Source organism: Antedon bifida, chromosome 5 (genome assembly GCF_963402885.1).
Source record: "Antedon bifida chromosome 5, ecAntBifi1.1, whole genome shotgun sequence".
NCBI lineage: Eukaryota > Metazoa > Echinodermata > Crinoidea > Comatulida > Antedonidae > Antedon > Antedon bifida.
The window spans coordinates 2,685,126-2,706,833 of NC_136230.1; the positions used below are offsets into that span (position 1 = coordinate 2,685,126).

General features: G+C 32.4%; 2 protein-coding genes across 2 annotated transcripts; both read left to right on the forward strand.

Moving 5' to 3' along the window:
* Nucleotides 1-1,260: 1,260 nt before the first annotated feature.
* LOC144843702 (DNA replication licensing factor mcm7-like) lies at nt 1,261-8,525 on the forward strand. The gene is made up of 17 exons (XM_078700594.1): nt 1,261-1,415; nt 1,737-1,819; nt 1,992-2,156; nt 3,023-3,153; nt 3,455-3,635; nt 3,882-3,943; nt 4,104-4,284; nt 4,439-4,516; nt 4,991-5,072; nt 5,229-5,360; nt 5,509-5,592; nt 5,732-5,943; nt 6,574-6,755; nt 7,123-7,206; nt 7,397-7,568; nt 7,807-7,916; nt 8,035-8,525. Exons 1-17 carry the CDS (start codon nt 1,385-1,387, stop codon nt 8,240-8,242), a joined length of 2,178 nt encoding a protein of 725 aa, XP_078556720.1. The 5' UTR covers nt 1,261-1,384; the 3' UTR covers nt 8,243-8,525.
* Nucleotides 8,526-10,163: 1,638 nt separating this feature from the next.
* On the forward strand, nt 10,164-19,667 carry LOC144842826 (inactive ubiquitin carboxyl-terminal hydrolase MINDY-4B-like). The gene is made up of 14 exons (XM_078699375.1): nt 10,164-10,221; nt 10,911-11,070; nt 14,313-14,379; nt 14,747-14,844; nt 15,103-15,222; nt 15,539-15,639; nt 16,182-16,371; nt 16,591-16,656; nt 16,960-17,024; nt 17,419-17,563; nt 17,872-17,967; nt 18,085-18,265; nt 18,787-18,877; nt 19,159-19,667. The coding sequence occupies exons 2-14, from the start codon at nt 10,921-10,923 to the stop codon at nt 19,205-19,207; spliced, it is 1,419 nt and encodes a 472-aa protein (XP_078555501.1). The 5' UTR covers nt 10,164-10,221; nt 10,911-10,920; the 3' UTR covers nt 19,208-19,667.
* Nucleotides 19,668-21,708: the final 2,041 nt, after the last annotated feature.

Sequence of the window (21,708 nt, forward strand, 5' to 3'; positions counted from 1 at the left end):
TATTTTAATCACTCCATAAATATTAGAATAAAACCCAAACGCAATCTGTATGTTTTTTAGGTAAGTATTCATTTTCAAATTTAAAGCATTTATATTGTTTTTTATCCCTGTTTTTGTATTAATTTGATGTTTATAGGATTTTTTGTACTGGTAATTTAGAATATTTAAAAGTTTTTTTGAAATGTATGACATGGGGATAGACCATTTTGCGTTGACTAGTGATATTTGAAGTATCAACTTAATATAAAGTACTCTAAAATTTATGAGTGGACCTTTAGCGGAGAATTGTTATTAGAATATTATGATGATAAAATACCATATATTTTTAACTTTAAACATAAATTGAATGAAATAATAAAAAAAAAATATTTATAAGTAATGAAATAATTAAAATAAGATATTAGTTATGTTAGAATTTAAACATTCCAGAATAGTACATTATATTTGTATAATTATTTAATTAAACACAGTACAGTGGGTTATGTAGAATCTCATATTTGTTTAAGAGAAGTAAAAAGACTACCATATAAATAGCTCCCATAGCTCCCAATAACTGGACCTATGTGAGTAGAAGACAGTCAGAGAGTGACAATGTACTGTATATATTATCATGTTCTTAAATGGTGTGTGGTTTTTCTTATATAATTCCAATATATCTTATCACCTTGTTTCGCAATGCCTTTCTTTGTATATCAGGTTTATTATATTATTATATATCTATTTGTATAAATTTGAATTTAAAAAAACTACATATTGAAGATGACTTAGCTGATGTAGAATGTATATAGTGATAATCAACTTAATTACAATGTGTTGGCCTATATAAAATATTGTAATAATGGTCTAAAGGTCTTTCTCACATCTTAGAATATTAATAATATCAATTTAATAAAAGATTATCCAGACTTGTATCCCCTCTGGCACTTGGCAATCTCTGAGATTTAAATATTTTTTAAGAATTTATCTGATTCACAGCTGCAATATGCCTAGGACGGTATCGTTGTTTAGTAAATAATAGTATGTAAAATATTGGTGTGTGTTTATAGAAATAAATTGTTTGATAATAAATCATGAACAATAAACAAGTAATTGTCTGTACGCATATTATTATTTACCCATTTATTATCATTGAAAAGTAAAAATTTTTTATAATCGTATAGCGCCCTCTATAATATTTAAAATCCATTGAAGATTTCTCGATCCCAGCTGGTTTGTATCGTCACGTGATACTATTTCGCGCCAATGTTTGTACTCTCTCGGAAAGTTTATGTTCGACGACAGTGCTAAGCCAGAACAGAAGTAGAAACATTGATTAACTTTACAGAATAAAAGATACGAATACATACATTTGAACGAGTTGGTATCTGAAATTATTCAGTAGAAAATGGCACCACGAAATTATGCCGATGATAAAGGTTCGTAAAGTATTGTTTTTGTTGGTTTAGCCCATTATTGACCTCGCTCTCTCTCCTTTTTCTTTATGTTTAAAGAAAATATCTGACCTGTTTGGCGGCTTTCGCTGTGCCAAAAATGGTGCCGATTGCCTAGCTGCCTAGCCTAGGAATTTTACGCTGAGGCTACAGTATATATTAGTAGGCTAGGCCTATAATATTTTCAGAAATGATTATAAAATAGGTCTAGGCCTAGGCCTAGGAAAATTTTATATCACTCACTGTAAATATTTTACAAATAAATAAAAAATGAAAGAAAGGATTTTTTTTTTCTTACACACACAGAAACAGCAAGAACATTTCTAGCAGAGTTCCACACAGATTTAGGAAAAGGTGGCGGCAAGAATTTTAAATATGCTAACACATTGGTAGGTTTTGAATGTTTTTATATGTTCAATCAAGATATAGCCTAGTAGGCCTAGGCCTAACATTAGTATTGTACTGTAGGCCTACTACTACTAGCCTTATAAATATAATATTATTAATGTTCATTAGTTTCTAATGATAAATTAATAGTTGTATTGTTTATTTTGATAACAGACCAAGATTGCGCATCGAGAAGAGGTTGCAATGACGATAGAGGTGGACGATGTTGCAGAACATGATCCCGATCTGGCTGAAGCGATTGTAGACAACACCTGTCGCTACATCAAAATATTTGCAGACGCAATTCAGGAAATGTTGCCAGACTACAAAGATAAAGACGTAAGCGCAAAAAAAAAAATTAAATTTTGCTCGCACATTAATCCATAATTTTATGAGCTAATTAATATGGCAACACACACCTATATTTCTTTCACCCAAGTTATTTATGTGCAGTTATAAAGTTGTAATTGTAAAATTGTGTGTGAAGACAATGTATTGTGAGTAAAGTGTAAATGGTATCCTTTCAGTTTTTGAAAAGGGTGGGTGGGGCTAAAGTATAATGTTTTTGTTTTTTTATTTATTTATTTTCCACACATTGAACAAAAAAGAACAGATATTTATACTTTAGAAAAAAAAAAAAAGACAATGTGTGAAAGGAGATCAAAATAAGTAAAAATTACTTTAAGCATTGACCACCTGAACAGTTGTTGACATGACAAGAAAACTAAAAACTCTAATATATCGACAAAAATTGTCTTTTCTCTTTCTTTAGCGTACCAATTTGTCTTTTTTATCATGTTTTTAAAAATGTGTAGCCACAAAACTGTAAAAGTAAAATAATTGGATAAGCACGCAAAAATGTGACAAAATAGCAATTGATGCAATAACAATAAAACCTTTGGTTGATTTAAAGTTTGCGGAACAACATATATCAGTAGCTTTCACACCAGTCCCACCCTTACTGCACTTATATTCCACTTTCTGCATTCTCACTCCTGAGGACGATCAAAGTATATTGATCGAAACGTCGAAAATCTCAACAGTTCTTTTCGGAACTAGATATAAGTGGTGTACCGAAAACCTTATATTAACATTTGATTTCGCCATGCAAACCTCCAAACAATATAAGAAGACCCTTACTATTGATCATAATGAGATAAATGATTTTGATTAACTTTTTAAAAAGTACAATTATTTTAACCTAGGCTGTAGTCAAAGATTCTCTGGATGTTTACATTGAACATCGTCTTTTAATGGAACAAAGAATTAGAGGACAAAATCCAACGGAACAAAGAGCTCCTAAAAATCAGTTCCCACCAGAATTAATGCGTCGATTGTAAGTATACACGCAGGAAGACAAAAGCATATTAGTTTATTCTTAGTTTTCCTGTTTAAATTCTTATATAATATTCATTACTTTCCCATCAGAATTTTATAAATCCTCTTGTTAAAATAAATTATTTATCACCAAAATGCGAAAACTTGTTGTAAATATCATTATGCTCTTGTAACAGCGATGCAGAGTTTTAATTGGAGAAATTCTGTTTACAATGATACTGTTTTTATACTAGCTAGTGCTAGCTTTTCAACTTTTATCATGGGTTTAGTTGTTAATCTGTCATGTTTATTTTTTAAAGTGAGGTATATTTCAAAGCACCATCCCTGCAGAAGCCAGCCACTATACGCGATGTCAAAGCAGAGAAGATCGGAAAGCTGGTGGCTGTACGAGGAATCGTTACACGTACGACAGAAGTGAAGCCAAGGATGACGGTGGCAACGTACACGTGTGATCAGTGCGGTTCCGAGACCTACCAACTGGTATGTACTATATTTTTAGCATTTTATTTATTCTTACATAAATTGGTGTACTGCACTAGTCCCTTTTCCGTTGACTTTTGGAGAAATTCAAAAACAAAATTATTTCAATTTGTTTTTTCCAAATTGAGATTAAATAACCTAATAACGGATTTGAATAAAGTCCTAATATGGTGGGAAGGATCCATTTGAATTATCATTGATGTTTACATCTGTGATTTTATCGATTACAATTTTTTTTTTTTGCAGATCAATTCACCAACCTTCATGCCTCTTCTAATGTGCCCAAGTCAAGATTGTACCACAAATAAGTAAGTTTGTCACCAACCAATAGTAATATAACATTTTTTTTGTCACATAAAGTTTGATAGTGTAGACAGAGCTTAACACTGTTTTAAAAGTGAACTTTAGTTTTTGAAGCAAACAAAAATCATAGCTTTTATCTGATTTTAAATCTTTGTTGCGTTTCAGATCTGGTGGTCGCCTTTACCTCCAAACTCGAGGTTCCAAATTCGTAAAATTTCAAGAGGTCAAAGTACAGGAAAACAGCGATCAGGTTCCTGTTGGCAACATTCCAAGAAGCGTGACTATCCATGTACGTGGTGAGACAACTCGCAAGTGCCAGCCAGGAGATCATGTCAGCATAACTGGAGTATCCTTTGAAATTACGGGAATCTAAGTTTACATTCTAGTTTAGTTCTCGGTTCAACTCTTTTATTGTACCCATATTTTTGTTTTGTAAACTAAATATACATTTTTGAACAAAAACAGAAGAATAAGTTGTTTTTCTTAGCGTCTGTTTCTAGGTATTTTTACCAATGTTGAAGGTTGGTTTCGGTCAGATGACACAGGGACTACTCTCAGAAACATACATCGATGCACATGTAGGTTTTTTGTCACCATTTGCCTTCCATATTTCATGTCAATATCTTTCAATCACAAACAATATTTGTATATGAATATAATAATTTTAAAAAACTCTAGAAAAAAAATTTAGAAAACAAATTTATATGTATATTAAAGATGTATTGTCCCCCTGAGCAAATATTTAAAAAAAAAATTTTGTTGAATATTCCATTTTAATGTAACTTAATAGTTATCCACTTTGACCAAAAATTGGATCGAAAAAAAATGTATTTACCTGAAAAAAATTGACTGCCAGCCATGGATTCTTGGTTGAATTTAACCATTTATTTTGTTATTTTATAAGTGAAAACATTTTTTTTTTCTATGGAACTTTAACTTTATTAAAACTACAAAATAACATATTCAAAGTCTGATTTAATTAATCTTCATTTTTTATGTTTTTGGGGGACAATACTTTAATTTAAATTTATTTATAATGTCTTGTTTTACAGAGTATTGAAAAAATGAACAAAACAACAGAAGGAGAAGATGATATGCCAGATCTTAGCGAAGAAGAAATTGCCCAAATTGCAGGTAGTGTATTTTGACAGGGAAAAACGGATGGAAGACCATCTCTTTTTTACACACGATTAAACTAACTGCAAAAATACTAGATTTAGCCATAAACAAAATGTTCATATTTTCAGTAATTGATACATAATAATGTAAACTTATAAATTTATTTTATAGAGGATGATTTCTATGAGAAGTTGGCTTCTTCCATTGCACCAGAAATTTACGGACATGAAGATGTGAAGAAAGCGTTGTTGTTACTGCTTGTTGGTGGTGTCGACCAATCACCGCAAGGCATGAAGATTAGAGGTGAGGTTATTTAAACAGATTTATTAAAATGATTGGTTTCGCACAGTTTTAGAATTGTTACATACCGAGAACCTAAAGTGGAGTGCTCTTTATTTGATATTCATAAGAAACCAATTTTTTTTAACCCAAATTTTAATCAATATTGTAGGAAACATAAATATTTGTTTGATGGGAGATCCTGGTGTAGCAAAGAGTCAGTTGCTAGGATACATAGACAGACTAGCACCAAGAAGTAAGTTTATATTTATTTTATTTAAATTGTTGTGGAGCTATAAAATAAAAATATTAAATTGATATTTTTAAAGATTTTATATTATTAATATCAAATAATACATATAATATATGTAATCTAATGTGACTCAATTTTTCAGGTCAGTACACAACAGGTCGTGGGTCATCTGGCGTTGGTCTCACTGCAGCCGTTATGAAGGATTCAGTGACTGGTGAGATGGTGCTTGAGGGCGGTGCTCTTGTGTTGGCGGATCAGGGTGTTTGTTGCATCGACGAGTTTGACAAGATGATGGAGGCTGATCGTACTGCCATTCACGAGGTCATGGAACAACAAACCATCTCCATAGCAAAGGTAACTTCATCAAAGGTTGTAGCTGTAGCTTGGTGGTTAATATCCTTGCCTTCCAATCCCAATGTCCATGGTTCAATCCTGACCTAATGCCAGGGTTGTAACTCACGGCTCTTTCAACTCCTTAAGCCTCAAATGAGACTTAGTTTATAAGCATGATAAATTATAAAATAGTTTATCCATCCTGTAATTGGCTAGTTACTCACTGTTGGATGTGTATGAACAAAATTAGTACAGTTATGGTAGTTAATAGACATACTATAAAAACTAGTTGTCATGGAAATAAACCACATGACATGGTTGCATCACATCAGCCAATCAGATAATCAACTTTTCTTTTGGTAAACAAAATAAAAACTATAACACCTATGACTTTTAAAACTGTAAAATTGTTAAACTCTGTCTACACTATCTCTAGTTTGGTAACAAAGAGTGATATGCCCAAATATGGTAGTGATATGCCCAAATATGATAGTGATATGATATCATGTCCATATATGGGCACATAACATTTTTTTTTTGTCGCAAATCGTTTGATAATGTAGACAGAGCTTTACAGTTATGACAAAGTTCACACAAAGTTGTTTTTGCAATAATTTGTTGCAATATAAGTGATAAATGTGTTTTTCGTAGGCTGGAATAATGACATCTCTGAATGCTCGTGTGTCGATCCTTGCTGCTGCTAATCCTGCCTACGGGCGCTACAATCCAAAGAAGTCTATTGAACATAATATCCAGCTGCCTGCTGCATTGTTGTCAAGATTTGACCTTTTATGGCTTATACAAGATAAACCAGACAGAGAAAATGATTTAAGGTTAGTTTCTTGGGATGAAAATTTATTAATTTTAATTATTTTGCAGTCTCTATATTAAAATTTATCCTGTATTTATAGTTAGTAATATTTTATACAGGCTGAGTTTAGATGAATGATTTCTCTTTTAATTGGTGTCCTCTTATAATTGGTGTCCTCTTATTATTGGTGTCCTCTTATTATTGGTGTCCTCTTATAATTGGTGTCCTCTTATTATTGGTGTCCTCTTATAATTAGTGTCCTCTTATAATTGGTATAAATTAGATAATAATACTGTAGTTCCTTCTTGAAATTTTTAATTGTATTATTTTTATATCTGTAAACAAAAACTGTTTTTCTGTCCTGTTTAATTGTTGTGTTTCTTTTTTAGGCTAGCTCAACATATTACATTTGTACATCAGCACAAAAAGCAACCACCATCACAGTTTGAACCATTGGACATGAGTCTGATGAGGTAAATTAAACAATTGTAATTTATTTTAAATTTTGTTTTAATATTATTTTCCATTTTGTAAACTTATGAAAGCTCTCTTTTAAAATATGAAGAGCCTCTGGGTAAAATATTGAATAGAAAAATAAAAATTAGTATTAGTGGTTCTCCTATATACGGATATGTATTATAATAAAATGATATTGTATTGTAGGCGCTACATAGCACTGTGCAAGAAAAAGAAGTCTGTAATCCCAGAAGGCCTCAGTGAATACATCACGGGTGCTTACGTTGAAATGCGCAAGGAAGCGAGGAATAACAGCAAAGATACAACGTTCACGTCGCCAAGAACACTACTCGCTATTCTACGACTCGCCACTGCTCTTGTATGTTGTATTTTATTTGTTCATTGGTGCTTAAGATTTGATAAATATCAACATGGAGGGACCTGGACTGAATAGGTTAAAGTTCAAAGACAAAACATCAAATAAATACTCTTAGTAATTTTCCATTGCGACATACTTCTGTGTAAAATGACCTACAGTGTGAAAGACTGATAAGAATGAGTATATTATTTTCAACATATATTAATATTTAAAATGCTTTGTGTGTTTTTTTTTATAGGCAAGGCTACGATTAGTTGATGTTGTCGAAAAGGAAGATGTGAATGAAGCGATGCGATTGATGGAAATGTCAAAGGACTCCCTCACAGGTCAACAAGACGCGACCACAAGGTATGACTATAACATCATAATATACAGAATCGATATCTTTCACCTGAATCCTTTGATGACAAAGATAGTCTGTCAGTATTATTGATTTTAACAAAACAAATGAAAAAATTATTTTCAGAAAACAAAGGTCAGAAGATGTCATATTTGGCATCCTGCGTGACATGGCAACGGAGAGCCAGAAAAAGAGAATCAAATACACAGAGGCGAGCGCTTCATGTCTGGCAAAAGGCTTCACGCCAAATCAATTTGAGGAGGCTCTCGAGGCGTACGAGGAACTCAACGTCTGGCAGGTCAACAATGCTAAAACTACTATTACATTTGTTTAAATGAAAAGCAGATGTAACGAAGAAACAATTAAGTTATTACTTTCTAATGGGTTGTAATTAATTTGTTTAAAAAATGATTTTATATGCATAAATGAAAGGGCAAAAAGATAACACAAAATGACAATTACATACCAAGTTTAAAATTGTATAAAAGCGTTTGACATAAATACTGGTATTTAAGGAATCACATGATTTCTCATTTGTAGTTAGGTAGCACATTTCTTTTTTTTTTGTATTTTAAATGTCGAACTAATATTGTGTAATAAAGAATGAGTTTTTCAAATACTGTATTGTTTTTGCTTCTGGTAATTTGGTATTAGTGGGAAGAAGAAAAGTAATGTCTCCATTGTACATTTGGTTTGTGTGCTACCCCGCAATGAAGCATTTTTGACACTCAAGTGTGACCTTATTTTCGGCTGGTTTTTCTCCTGTGACCAAACCAAACCCCTACATGTAACCTTATATTAGCGACCTTTTTTGCGTGCGCAGAATGACTTCTGTGCTCAACAGCTGCGTATTCGCGTGGCCATATTCTCGGCTTGTTTTTCTCCTGTGACCAAACCCCTACATGTAACCTTACATTAGCGACCTTTTTTGCGTGCGCAGAATGACTTTTGTGCTCAACAGTTGCGTATTCGCGTGGCCATATTCTCGGCTTGTTTTTCTCTTGTGACCAAACCGCTACATGTAACCTTATAATAGCGACCTTTTATGCGTACGCAGAATTACTTTTGTACTCAACAGTTGCGTATTTGCGTGGCCATATTCTCGTTTCTCGGCTTGTTTTTCTCCTGTGACCAAACCCCTACATGTAACCTTATATTAGCGACCTTTTTGGCGTGCGCAGAATGACTTTGTACTCAAACAGTTGCGTATTCGCGTGGCCATATTCTCGTTTCTCGCTTCTTTTTCTCCTGTGACCAAACCCCTACATGTAACTCTATAATAGCGACCTTTTATGCGTGCGCAGAATTACTTATGTGCTCAACAGTTGCGTATTCGCGTGGCGTCGTCAAAAGATCGCTCTAACCGCGACGACAGAAACGGTAATAATAATTAGTACCTAATCGAATTACTTCCTTTCAATTTATGACAAAACAAATCGAAGAACCGTGGAAATTGATCCATGTTTAAATTATACGTCTTATTGTGCTGAATGTTTTATACAATATCCGACTATTGTGCTGTATAGTTAGCACGCGTCATCGGAGACTGAATTCAATAAGTCATATGTCGGACATTTTGTGCGGAAACTGTTTTTATTTTACTTTACGTCTACTGAATTATAACATAAATTATACTTTATAATGCTTCGCGACCGAATTGCGCATGCCTTCCTATCACAAAAAAAGGTTTCTTCTGCGCGCATCGCACATAAACACCGTACGGTAATTAGCGTGAAAACTGTCCCTTGAGACTACATCGACACCTTCATTCCGTATGTTAAGACACGCAGCGCTGTTGGATGAATATAGGTGGTGAACCAGGTGGCCAAGAACTTACTTACGCGGAACTATGTCATCAGTACATGGATGTATAATACCTCCATGATCAGTATATTCCGCTCACGATGCTAACATTTATCGTGAATTGTGTACTTAATTCCGGTGCCCTACTTTTTAATCGATCTTGAAAATGATGACGTCAGAACTTACTTTAATACGTTAGCAGAGATCAAATGTTAAATTTAATAAATTAATTTACCGTTTGTAATTTGCGTTCACATTCTATTTAGTGTGCGTTATTTGTCTTTTGTATACTTTCCCTTTTTTCAATGATTGCGACTCAATATGAATATACATCGTTACAATCAACTTGTATTGATTTTGTTACCGTATCTTAGCAATATGAAATGATTGTTACGATTCAACTCACAAGCTTCTTTTACTCTGCTGTTTTTTATATTTATCTAATAAAAGTATACTAGGACCCAGCACTGCTTTTAATCGTTACTAAAAATAGTAAAGGAGTACTAAATATAGTCAAGGAGTATTAAATATAGGTAAGCATAGAATCTAATTAGAAAGTAATTAATTTTAATATAATCCAGTATACTACTTTCAATAGAATTATACTACTTGGGTGACATTTTAATTTTGTACAGTCATCAGTAGCATTAACAAGCATTAAAATTGACATTCGCTTTTTAGAATTTGAATTATTATAACGTAATATCGACAAAAGAATGGAAAAAGTTTACTTCGAACTAGGTACCGTGTCCGAATGGAAACTTAGTTTATAGGCCTATACTTCACTTCGTTATTTGTATTCATATCTAAACGTATTCTTAAACCGGACTAAAAATTTAAAAATGAAGCGATTTTAGTTCTTATTATAATGCTTTGTCAACACTCAACATCAAATTATCGTTATAATCAACCGTATTTCTTCATAATCGTAAGTATTACCTACGACATCTTTCATCATTTTGTCATCAGTATGTTTTATCTGATAGTTATTATATATTGCAACTGTATATTATGTATCGGATATTTATTATTCTACTTGGTACAAAACAAATTTTAATCTTAAAATTAGGTGTTGAATTTTTACTTTTTTGTTGAACAAAAAAAACACACACACCCACACACAAAAAAAAACACGTAAAAATCCAACACTGAATTTATTTAACTGCAATATTAATATTTTTATAAACCCTTGCTCCTGCTAGATCCGATATGACAACACTCCGTGATCGTATCAAACGTCTTAACTTGAAGAGTCTGCAAGAAAAGTCACAGGAGGACTCTGATGATGATGAAGAACTTGCTAAAATGGATCCACTGGAACGCCTTGCCAGGACGCTTGAGCTGACAGCAACAGTTCCAGTAAGATTATTTAATATTTTGTGATCCGCGAAAGAAAACCCATGGGCTTATATTTTATTCACAACTTTTAAGATTGAACTTTCTAAAACTAAACAAATTAACTCTAAATTAAGTTATAAATTGTATACAAAATTACCATGAATAATTGACTCCCCATTACTATATTTCGCCGGCCTGTACTCCCAATTCAACAAGCCAAAATTGTAAATCATAAATTAATGTATTATGTTATAACAGCAATGCTATTTTTTTTTTTCAAGATGCAGCAAGAATATAAACACAGAGAAATATAAAATACATAAATACCGCAAAAACGTATTTCCATTTTTATCAATAATAAGCTCTGTGCAGTGCAATCCGTGTATGTTTATTTTTAGGTTTAATTGGTTTCTAAAGTAAGCTCATTTGTATTCCGAACAATGCTGTTCGTGGTAATAATAATTGAATATTAATACATGGCATGTTTTATTGTTTTGTTGACACTGACATTCAGTCAAGAAATAATTTATAGCCAGGCGTTGGTGCATAGCAACGGTCACCATGATAACTGCCCCACTAGAGTTATGTCTACACTATCAAACTTTATGTGACAAAATGAATGTGATGTGCCCATATATGGACACGATGACGTCATATCACTACCATATTTGGCCACATCACACTTTTTTGGTCAAACTAGTTTTATAGTATAGACAGAGCTTTAGGAGAAATTTAATTCCTAATTATTAATATTATTGTTTAAAGGTTTGCATGGCCAATAAAAGTCAGGTAGCCTATACCATGTATTTCCAAAAACGTAAAGCTTACGATGCCATACCTCAGAGGCGGTTTGTAGCATAGCAAACCGAATTAAAACTACATTTTTATACTTTTGTACAGTGTACCTCAAACCCGAATTGCTAATAATAATAATATTGTTCACTTAAAAACATCTTTAATGAACATTTTCAGAAATTTGAAAGGTCGAACGGATATATGCTCAATGTAAGGGTTGGTTCTTAAGCTTTTGTCACACGGACTTTGTGAACTTTAAGCACATTGTTTATTTGGCACAGCAGTAGGATTTAAATAGACGCACTTAAAAAATAGACATATTTTTTATATATAGATTTAAAATTGTAATAGTTGTAATCACTGTTGATAGGATACAGAAGAAAATGTCTCTGATCAACATTTGTAGATTTGTTTACATTCATTCAGTACTCTAGTATTTATTGACTTTATCTTTATTTAATTTGTTTTTATCTCTTTAAGCTCTGTCTACACTATCACACTTTATGCGACAAAATATGGATATGGTGATGTCATATCACTACCATATTTGGACACATCACACTTTTTTGTCAAGTGTAGACAGAGCTTTAGACCACATAACTGTGAACAAATCTGCTTTTTTTTCCGTCAATTATTATTAAAGGTACTTTTGAAAAAGAAGTGAGGCGATCCGATTTAGAACTTCCTTCTTAGAAGAGAACCTTCTTACGCCCCTGATTTTATGAATATTGGCGTCAGTGAAATCTCAAATGCTTTCTGATAATATAACTCATCATCTTAACTTTATCTTGTCTTAAGCACATTCTTAATTGTATGGATTACATCTGCTTGTTCTTTTATATTCAACCGCTGTGGGCTAATTAATTGCTATTAAAGCATCTCCTGCGGATTATTTCATTATTTTCAGGAAAATCCTCGTTCTTTTGTACTTGAAAATGTAAATAATGGACGCAGGTGTTTTTGATGCAATATTGTGTATTTCTTTGACACTCAGGCTCTGAGGTTAACACCGTTAAAATCAATAGCAAAGAAGTAGTAATGAAGTAGGCCTAGTTATCAAACTCCCAGCAATCGATGTGTTTTGACATTCAAAAAGAAAAGAGAAGAATTTATCGGTAGATACACACATCGTGATAATATTATTGTAGATTTTTAACGAGCGTCCGGGGTTTAAGCTTGGTTTAAACTTGAACGCAACGCAAGGATGTAAGCGCGCCGTGGAATAATTTGACCAATCACGACGCGATGGATAATCCAAACTATCGGTTGGCACTGCGTTGAGTCTTCGTCGTCGTTTCGTTACGTGTACGTAAGCTTTGTGCACATTTTAATCTCTAAAACTTAGTTAATTCCCACTAGAACGCAACGCAAGGACGTAAACGCAACGCAAGCGTGTTGACCAATGACAAGCAACAGTTCGAATAATCCATCGCTTGTAATTGGTCAACTCACTTACGTTACGTTGCGTCCTTGTGTTGCGTCTCTTATAGTGGGAAGCAAGCACTATCTTTTTGCACTGTATTATGTAGCCATTGTATAGTATACTTTTAAATAATCGTGACAATCTTTTGACATGTTTATCTCATGTAGTGTTCCATAAACTCTGTTTGAAAAGCTGTATTGATTTTGTGTAATTTAAATTATATTCTTAAGCCTCAATTAGACGTGTATTGATCGAAATAGCCTATATCAGGTAACTAATAACTGGATTGCTTAGCGCGACAGGAATATCATTACAGCACTCGTTTCCTAGTGTTCATTGACTGTAGGGCATATCTTATACTCGACCTGTTTTCGTTAAACGTTACTTCAGTTTATACAAAGTTAACGCAATCTAGCGTTCCTAAACCAAGTGGCTCAGGCCTCTGCGTTACCCCACTGACCCTGACCTTTTACCCTGTCGTGGATATTGCGTTTGAGTGGTTCACCAAACGCAAAAGGTCACGTGTTGCACTAAAAAACGCCATTGCAATGCGCCATGTCAATTTAACACCCGCCATGTCAATTTAATACGGTCAGTTTTAAACTCAAAAGAACGAATTAAAATTATATTTTCGTCAATTACAACCGTTAAAATGATGTAATAATAAACCTAAAAATACAGTAACTGATAATATCTTCAATCAATCTTCAGAAACTCAATCATAATTGACCACATGCCACGTACCTAATTTTAGATTTTCGCAGGATTGTTATTGTTGGTTAATCTGCGCATGTCAATTAACTTTTCATCACAATAAAAGCGCATGTGTTTAATTTCCTTCAATCACAGTTTTATCAATTACGATAACATTCTGCTGACAACAACAGTGTGTCGTAAGAAGCTGACTGTAACACTTACCAGACAGACTGCCAGACTATAAATAATTTTTTTTCGCGCTTGTTTTTTTTTATAAATTTTACTGAGAGTTTTTGCATCAATGATAATGTATTCACCCGTTAAAGTTACTAATGGAATTGCATTTCAGAAAGAAGAAGATGAAGAATTATCAGACGACGATGGCGTTTACAATCCGTTTACTCATCCTTCTAAAGGTATGTATTTATTTTGGTGGATTTTCCAAATATACACCGAAAAAATGGAGATCACTAGATGAAAAATCAATAGGATGAGAAACTCGTTTCTCCCTACTGTAATTAGGCAATTAAATAAAACATGGAAACGTTGATCATTTTATGCTATACCCTTACACACACCAATCTTGCTTGTATTTTAAACGATGTATTTTATCTGTATTTTAAACGATCTGTATTTGACCAAATTTTAACCTTTTTAACTCATTTATATATTTGTATGTGAATTTTTAACTCTGAACAAACGAAAATAATTTCAAACCATGTACATATATTACTGCGTTTGACCATGAATAAATGTACTATTGTAATTACTTTGTTTTTTAAGTTGACTTGCAAATTGGGCCTAAGACTGTGATACCAAGCATGTATAAACCGGTACAAATCAACATAACGCCTCAACCTGTAGCCCTTGAAACAGCTGCGGTAAGTAAAATACACTTTATTTTGGCCATTTCTTGGAATTGATTTTTATTTTATTTATTAAAAATCGATTACAAGCTATTTTTAAATTAAAATATTAATATATAAGATATATGTTTTCTGTCACATAAAGTTTGATAGTGTAGACAGAGGTTAACGTGACCAAATAATGCTATTTCAATGATAATATATTATTTCTCAATTTTCGCTCATATTAAGTCCAGCTGTTTAAATTTAGAAACATATATTGTATCTTCATAGAAACTACGCGATTGCCTTTTTGGAAATCGTATGTGGTCGTTCAGTCCAGAGTGGAAAAACGACAGTTTTCAATTTCAAGCGATTGATTCTGCTTTCCCGTATGGATTATGGACAACTGAGGTTTGTTTACGATGCTTGGACTACTTATATATAATATATATTGCACGTTATATTAGGCATAGGCCCTATGCAATGCAAGAGGCTGTATTCCCTATCAATTAAATCATTCAGTGGCCCGTTTTAAATAGCGCCCCATAACAGTGTTTTGTTCGACAAAATTACAGAGGGCGGTAGATTTACCAAGCAGAACTGAAGATCTATCACTGTTTTATGTAGCTACCGTTCTTTAATCTTCATATATAACTTCATATCTGTATACTATTAAATAACTGCTGCATAGGTCCTTGGTAACAGATATTTTTTTATCTTCATTCAGGACGGAACACGAAATGTCATAATATGTGTACAAGCATTTATAATGAAAAACCTGTTATTTCGAGATGAGCCCACGATGCATGTCATGGGTGTCAAAGCAAGGTACATTTATTATCATAATATTGTACAATGTAAAACATATTACAACAAACAACTATTGTTAATATTATCCATGTATTAATTTATTAATTAATGTGTATACACTATAGTCTGCGTTGTACGGTGTCCTAATTTGTTACATTACAATTAGTTACATTGACTTCAGAAGAACTCCATGAACGTTACTGAACTATTGTATCTTTTTTTTTTATATCAGAGGCACACTCTCATCGAGATGTGCAACAAGTATACAGTAAATAAAAACAAAATTAGACAGAAAGACACAAAATATTTACAAAGTATGCTTTTTCATGAAAAACCACTGAAAAAGTTGAGAACTTCAAATGCTAACTTGTATTTATCTTATTCCATCTAGTCATACCATTTAACCATTATTATCATTATTCATAAAACTTTTTTTAGCAGAAAAGAGTACAATTTGACTCTTCCATGGTTTTAGGAAACCTGATGTATAGTTGTTAAGGCGTATTACTATATTGTGTAGCCTACATTGTTACATTTGTAATTTGTATTGTTTGTGACAGCCAAGGACAGCCCTCGCAAGCAGACAAGTTAAAACCATTCGAACAGCAACGTTGTGATGCACTGATCAAAGCCATAAGTGATATGCTGTGGCAGGCGGGGGAAGAAAAACGCGCGATTGTTGTCCTGATGACGGAACATTCCAATTTCGGTCCTTCAACTGGGTTTCGTATCGATCATTTTGTTGAGAAGGTATTTTGTGCCAGAGTATTGGTTTCTTCTCTTGTTATCAGTATTGCATTCATTTCAATTATTTTTTTACTTATTCACTTACCTATTACCTCACAGATTAAATGTTTTTGTGATAAAACAGTATTTTAGTATAAAAATATAGGGATATCGGAAATATTTATATTATAAAATAACATAACTTTTGAATTTTACTAAAAAATATTTACTATTTTTTCAAAGCTCGAATCTTACGAATTTGGTGATTTTCAAACTCTTCTCATTTTCATTCGGAAGCACCTCGAATCAGTAAGTGGTTTTAAATTAGATTTTCAACTTTTAAACGTCAAATATTGGACGGAATGTTACATTTGTTATTTTCTATTTATGGAATCCGGCAATCTAAAATAAACCATTAACTTCCATTGAAGATGTGTTGATATCTTTGTTGAGCTATAAACGAATATTTTGCGATAAATCGAGTTGGTGTCGTTCATGTATACCAAGTTTTATCATATATTATAGGCCTATTTTTTGGTTATACAGTATATTTCTACTGAACATCGTCTCAAAATGCTATGAATAAATACATTTGGTGTCTTTTTTTTCTAGTTCCAAAGTCCACATGGTGTACTTGTTTTTATCTACAGTATTCTACTCTCACGGTCTGCCAAGAAGTAAGTTGCATTCAAGTTAGGCCCTATGTTGTAATTATTTCTGTCTTCCTTCTCCCTTCTTATTTCTTCACGATGAAGCACACATTTCAAAACGATCACTGCACTGTTAGATTAAATAACTTTGTAGACCAATTTATTTAAAAAAAATATTTATTTTGTTTTGTTGAGGAAACATCCATGCATTTCATATCAATATTCAAAAAGCAAAATTGGTAGTATGCAGCGAATAAGATCCAGTAGTAGATTAACTGTCTGTTCGTCCATTATTTGTGATTTTACCGAAATGCAATATTATCATTATCTTTTGTTGTTCTTTTGATAATTTGTTCATTTTTGGAAGCATTTCTGAATAAAATTAAATAAATTTAAATCAATCATATCACTTTAATGATAGATTGGCTGAAGATCTACAAAGTGACCGACTTATACTACCGTCTGACAGATGTAGTACAAATATGGTGAAGTTATTGCTAACGGGTAAAGCTACACCACATCTGTTTAATGGCTCCTACGAATATGACGATCTTGGAAACAAATTGGTACGTTTATTATTTATTATTTTCCTATTCATACATCACACACAACATTTACGCTCAAAACCAACAAAAAGGAAAAAAAGCAAAATACCTTATTTTTTTTATTACACTTATTCTTAAGCTGTACTTGCGATAAGCTTTTAACATTTCCCAACAACATGGATTTTACAAGTTGTTGGAAAACTCTTCCAGATAAATAATAACTGCTGAAGTTTTAGATAAATATAAAATCTAGGCATAATTGTTTCTTCTTTCTTGAAGCTGAGCTAAAGTTATATTGTTGAATAATATAATTATTTTTGAATGTCTAGTTGGTTCCTGAGATCGGTCTATTTCGGAGGAGCGATGTCGGGTTACTGTATCTTGATCGAAGAGATGGACGCCATCAACGACAACCAAGCTTAGAGGTGAGTAAACAATTATTAAAACTGTCTATAAATAAAACAATTGATTATAAAATTGATAATAAATCAACATTTTTCTAAATAATTTCGATTAATAACACATTTTTTACTATAAAAAAGGTTGGTACGATGCTGAAGACACCAAAATACCCAGTATGGGTGACGTATATTAATGGAAAGTGCGGATTGCTGTTTTGTCTGAAACGAAACCTGCTGAGGGAAGCAAGATCAGAACACTGCTTTGATCTTCGGTACTATACTGGGCAACGAAGCCAGACAGAAGAGGCAAAAATAACTGTCGGTAGGTGTAGTGCCACAATACTACATCACACTATTATAGTCGGTAGTGTCATCTTTAAAGGTTTGCATGATATCACTATAGTAGTAAAGTTGAGACATGCAACTTTACTGTATTGGAACATGGTGTGTCGCAAACCTTACTTTACAAAACTCCATTTATTAAATTATATATTTATTCTCTCTTTATACCGAATGACACTCAATGCTAAAGCATTGATTTTCAAAGTGGTTCAGTAGAGAACATTAACAATATACCGTAATAATAATAATAATAATAATTCAAAGACAACTAACAAGTAATTTACATTAGTACACACATATTTACAATAACTATTTACAAAACATACAGTAGTATATATATAAATAATGAAAGGAATTGAATGTAAAAGATACTTAATCAGTAATATTTTGGATTGAATTTACATCATCAAACCAATATATTTATTAGAAATATGCAGATGGCTACCGAATTGTAAAACAGATTTGAATGAATAAATAAATTGCTAAAATTACTGCTTTCAGACAACATTTCAAAGCATGGGGAACGAAAGAAAGGTATATACTACTCAAAAGGAGAACGATTGTCGCTGCTAGAAGAGTGCATATCGTCACGGTAATAGTTCATATTCATCGCTTGTGCTGAAGTAGGCCTAATACATCCTATTCGCCAATTAGTAACTATCTCACGTTAATTAGCTATTTTTGACCTATGAAAGTTCGTCTTATCTAGCAAATGGTGTCCAACACAATTAACATATCATAAATATTGATTTATATATTAATATTATGTATATATATACACATAAATATATGTCTATTAATATCACACTCAACGTAATTGAGTTATGTTATTAGGTTTTTATTGTTGTTCATAATTTTCTATTTTTAATAAAGATGGCCCGAGGGACTCATTGATTGGCATGGAACATTACCGTTTATCTAGAAAACATAATGACGTTACTACACAGGAAAGAAGCCGTTTATCTAGACAACTTAATGATACTACGTTACTAAACAACAGCAGCCATTTATCTAGACAACTTATAAACGTTACTACACAATAGCAGCCATTTATCTAGACAACTTATAAACGTTACTACACAACAGCAGCCGTTTATCTAGAAAACCTAATGATACTACGTTACTAAACAACAGCAGCTACACAACAGCAGCCGTTTATCTAGACAACTTATAAACGTTACTATACAACAGCAGCCGTTTATCTAGACAACGTAATGTACACGTTACTAAACAACAGCAGCCGTTTATCTAGACAACTTATAAACGTTACTACACAACAGCAGCCGTTTATCTAGACAACTTATAAAGTTACTATACAACAGCAGCCGTTTATCTAGACAACGTAATGTACACGTTACTATACGACAGAAGTTGTTTATCTGGATAACCAATTCAAGTACGAGTATAATATTGACGTTTATCTAGACAAACGTTTAATGATAAACGTTACTACATGGATTACCGCAGCATATGAGTAATGATCGTTTATCTAGACAAACTTTAACGTTGGTACACGGGTTACCTCAGAGAATTATTGTTGATACACACACGTACAATAATGTATAATTGATAAAGAAACAAAGCTAAACGCAAAAGATAACGAAAAGAAAAAAGAAGAAGTGAATATATTTGTTATTTTCTATCAATGATCTTTTTTCATGGTTAATTTTATTGCAATATCAAACAAATCAGTCTCAGTATGTTTTGTATGATGTTTCATTATGTAAACAGATTTATAAATGTAATGCATTTAATGACAGTTATATTTCAGAACTAAACTTTATTTTATATGTTCATCATCATTAATTTTTGTTTTTAATTATTTGACAAAATGTTGTCAAGTATAACTTGCATTTTATGTTTGCAATGTAAGTTGGTTTCGATAATTTCCACATTTTCCAGGTTATCTCCATGATTTGTTATTGTTACAAAACGATATCAACAGACAGTATTTATTATTTTCGATTTATTGGTTGTAACAAAAGCTGATCAAAATCTCGATTTTTCTATATCTTCAACATGGACCGAAATACTAAATAGCACGCCCTCTATCGCTTTCTGCAAGTATTTCGAAAGATAGAAGAGCAGCAACTCTTTTTTTATTACTAATATTTATCTTGAATGTTATATATTTATAATGATTACAGTGTAACACATTTACAAGGACACATTTACTAAGAATGGGTATTATAATGTGTAACAATTTAATTGGTATTTTGTATTTTTGTACATTGTAAAACTTCTTTATTGAGCTATATAGATTGGCATTCAAATGAAAATGATAATTAATATTGTTGTATAGGCCTAGTGAAAATGTACAGAAAGTATTTAATAAACATAAAAATGAGGATTATGGTTTCGAAATTTGAAATTTCTGTTTGAATGTTGGGTCTAATACACTAATTTTATAGAATATGTTTTTTCTTTTTGTGTTGTGTTGAAAATTAGAAAATACGGTTAGTACTTCCACTGCCTCAAGCAAAAGGTATCTTAATATCTTAGTCAATATTTTTTTAATCTTATATAAAGGAGCGTTTATAATTAGCGATGGACATGCGTATCCATTTTAAATGGTTGTGTTTATAGGCAGTAAAAGTGAATTTTGTTTTATTACAAGACACTAATCACAACAATACAACACTATCCAAGAACAGTAGAAGGAAGGTAGGTAAGTGGTATGATGATCGTGTATCGCAATTTAAATTAAATGTATTAAGATGTAAGTGTATTATTTCAAACTTATGCACATTTTGAAGCGATCGACATTAATACAATTATAATTTGTTCACATTTAGGCAAAGATGATTTATTTACTGTAATTTATGTAGGCCTAGTTTGCTACATAGTAGGCATAGCGTCAAGTTTGACAAGATTTTGATATAGAAGATAGAAGCATAATAATGTTTGCTCAATAGTTGTCAATCTCGAACTCCAAACTAGGCAGCCAAAATTAGGTTCAGGCGGCCCATGCATTTGGAAATGTTAGAAACCGAGCTCCATCATGGTATAGACTTTAAAAATAAGTGTGTCAAAAATATTGTTTGCTTTTTTATAGAGCCATTTGATGCGGGGTTACAGAGGAATGAACAATGAAGACTGCGATGGTGTTTCACAATTTCCTTTTTCTTATTCTATGTGCAAAAACGTTTTGTGTGACGTCGTTTTGCAAATATCGGTATTGTAAATTTAATGTCGTTGAAAACATTCACAATACAGATGACAATATTTCCGTTCTTCTTACTATAACAACACTGTCTAAATTTCAATGTGCGTCGTATTGCTGTGTCTTTCCCAACTGTACCTCCCTACACTTTCGTACAAGTTCGCGCCAATGTCGGTTATTGGGAAATGCGGAATTTGGACCTCCTGATGATGACGTCACGGGAATTTACTACAGAGGTGAAAAATCGGTGGTAGGTATAT

Bases quoted from the DNA above. Each gene is read 5' to 3' on its own strand.
- LOC144843702 (XM_078700594.1), top strand. From the start codon at position 1,385: ATGGCACCACGAAATTATGCCGATGATAAAG. The intron at 5,073-5,228 runs GTAGTGTATTTT...TTTATTTTATAG, and splicing joins AGAAATTGCCCAAATTGCAG to AGGATGATTTCTATGAGAAG. The intron at 5,944-6,573 runs GTAACTTCATCA...TGTTTTTCGTAG, and splicing joins AAACCATCTCCATAGCAAAG to GCTGGAATAATGACATCTCT.
- LOC144842826 (XM_078699375.1), top strand. From the start codon at position 10,921: ATGACAACACTCCGTGATCGTATCAAACGTCTTAACTTGAAGAGTCTG. The intron at 16,372-16,590 runs GTATTTTGTGCC...ATTTTTTCAAAG, and splicing joins TCGATCATTTTGTTGAGAAG to CTCGAATCTTACGAATTTGG. The intron at 17,968-18,084 runs GTGAGTAAACAA...ACTATAAAAAAG, and splicing joins AACGACAACCAAGCTTAGAG to GTTGGTACGATGCTGAAGAC.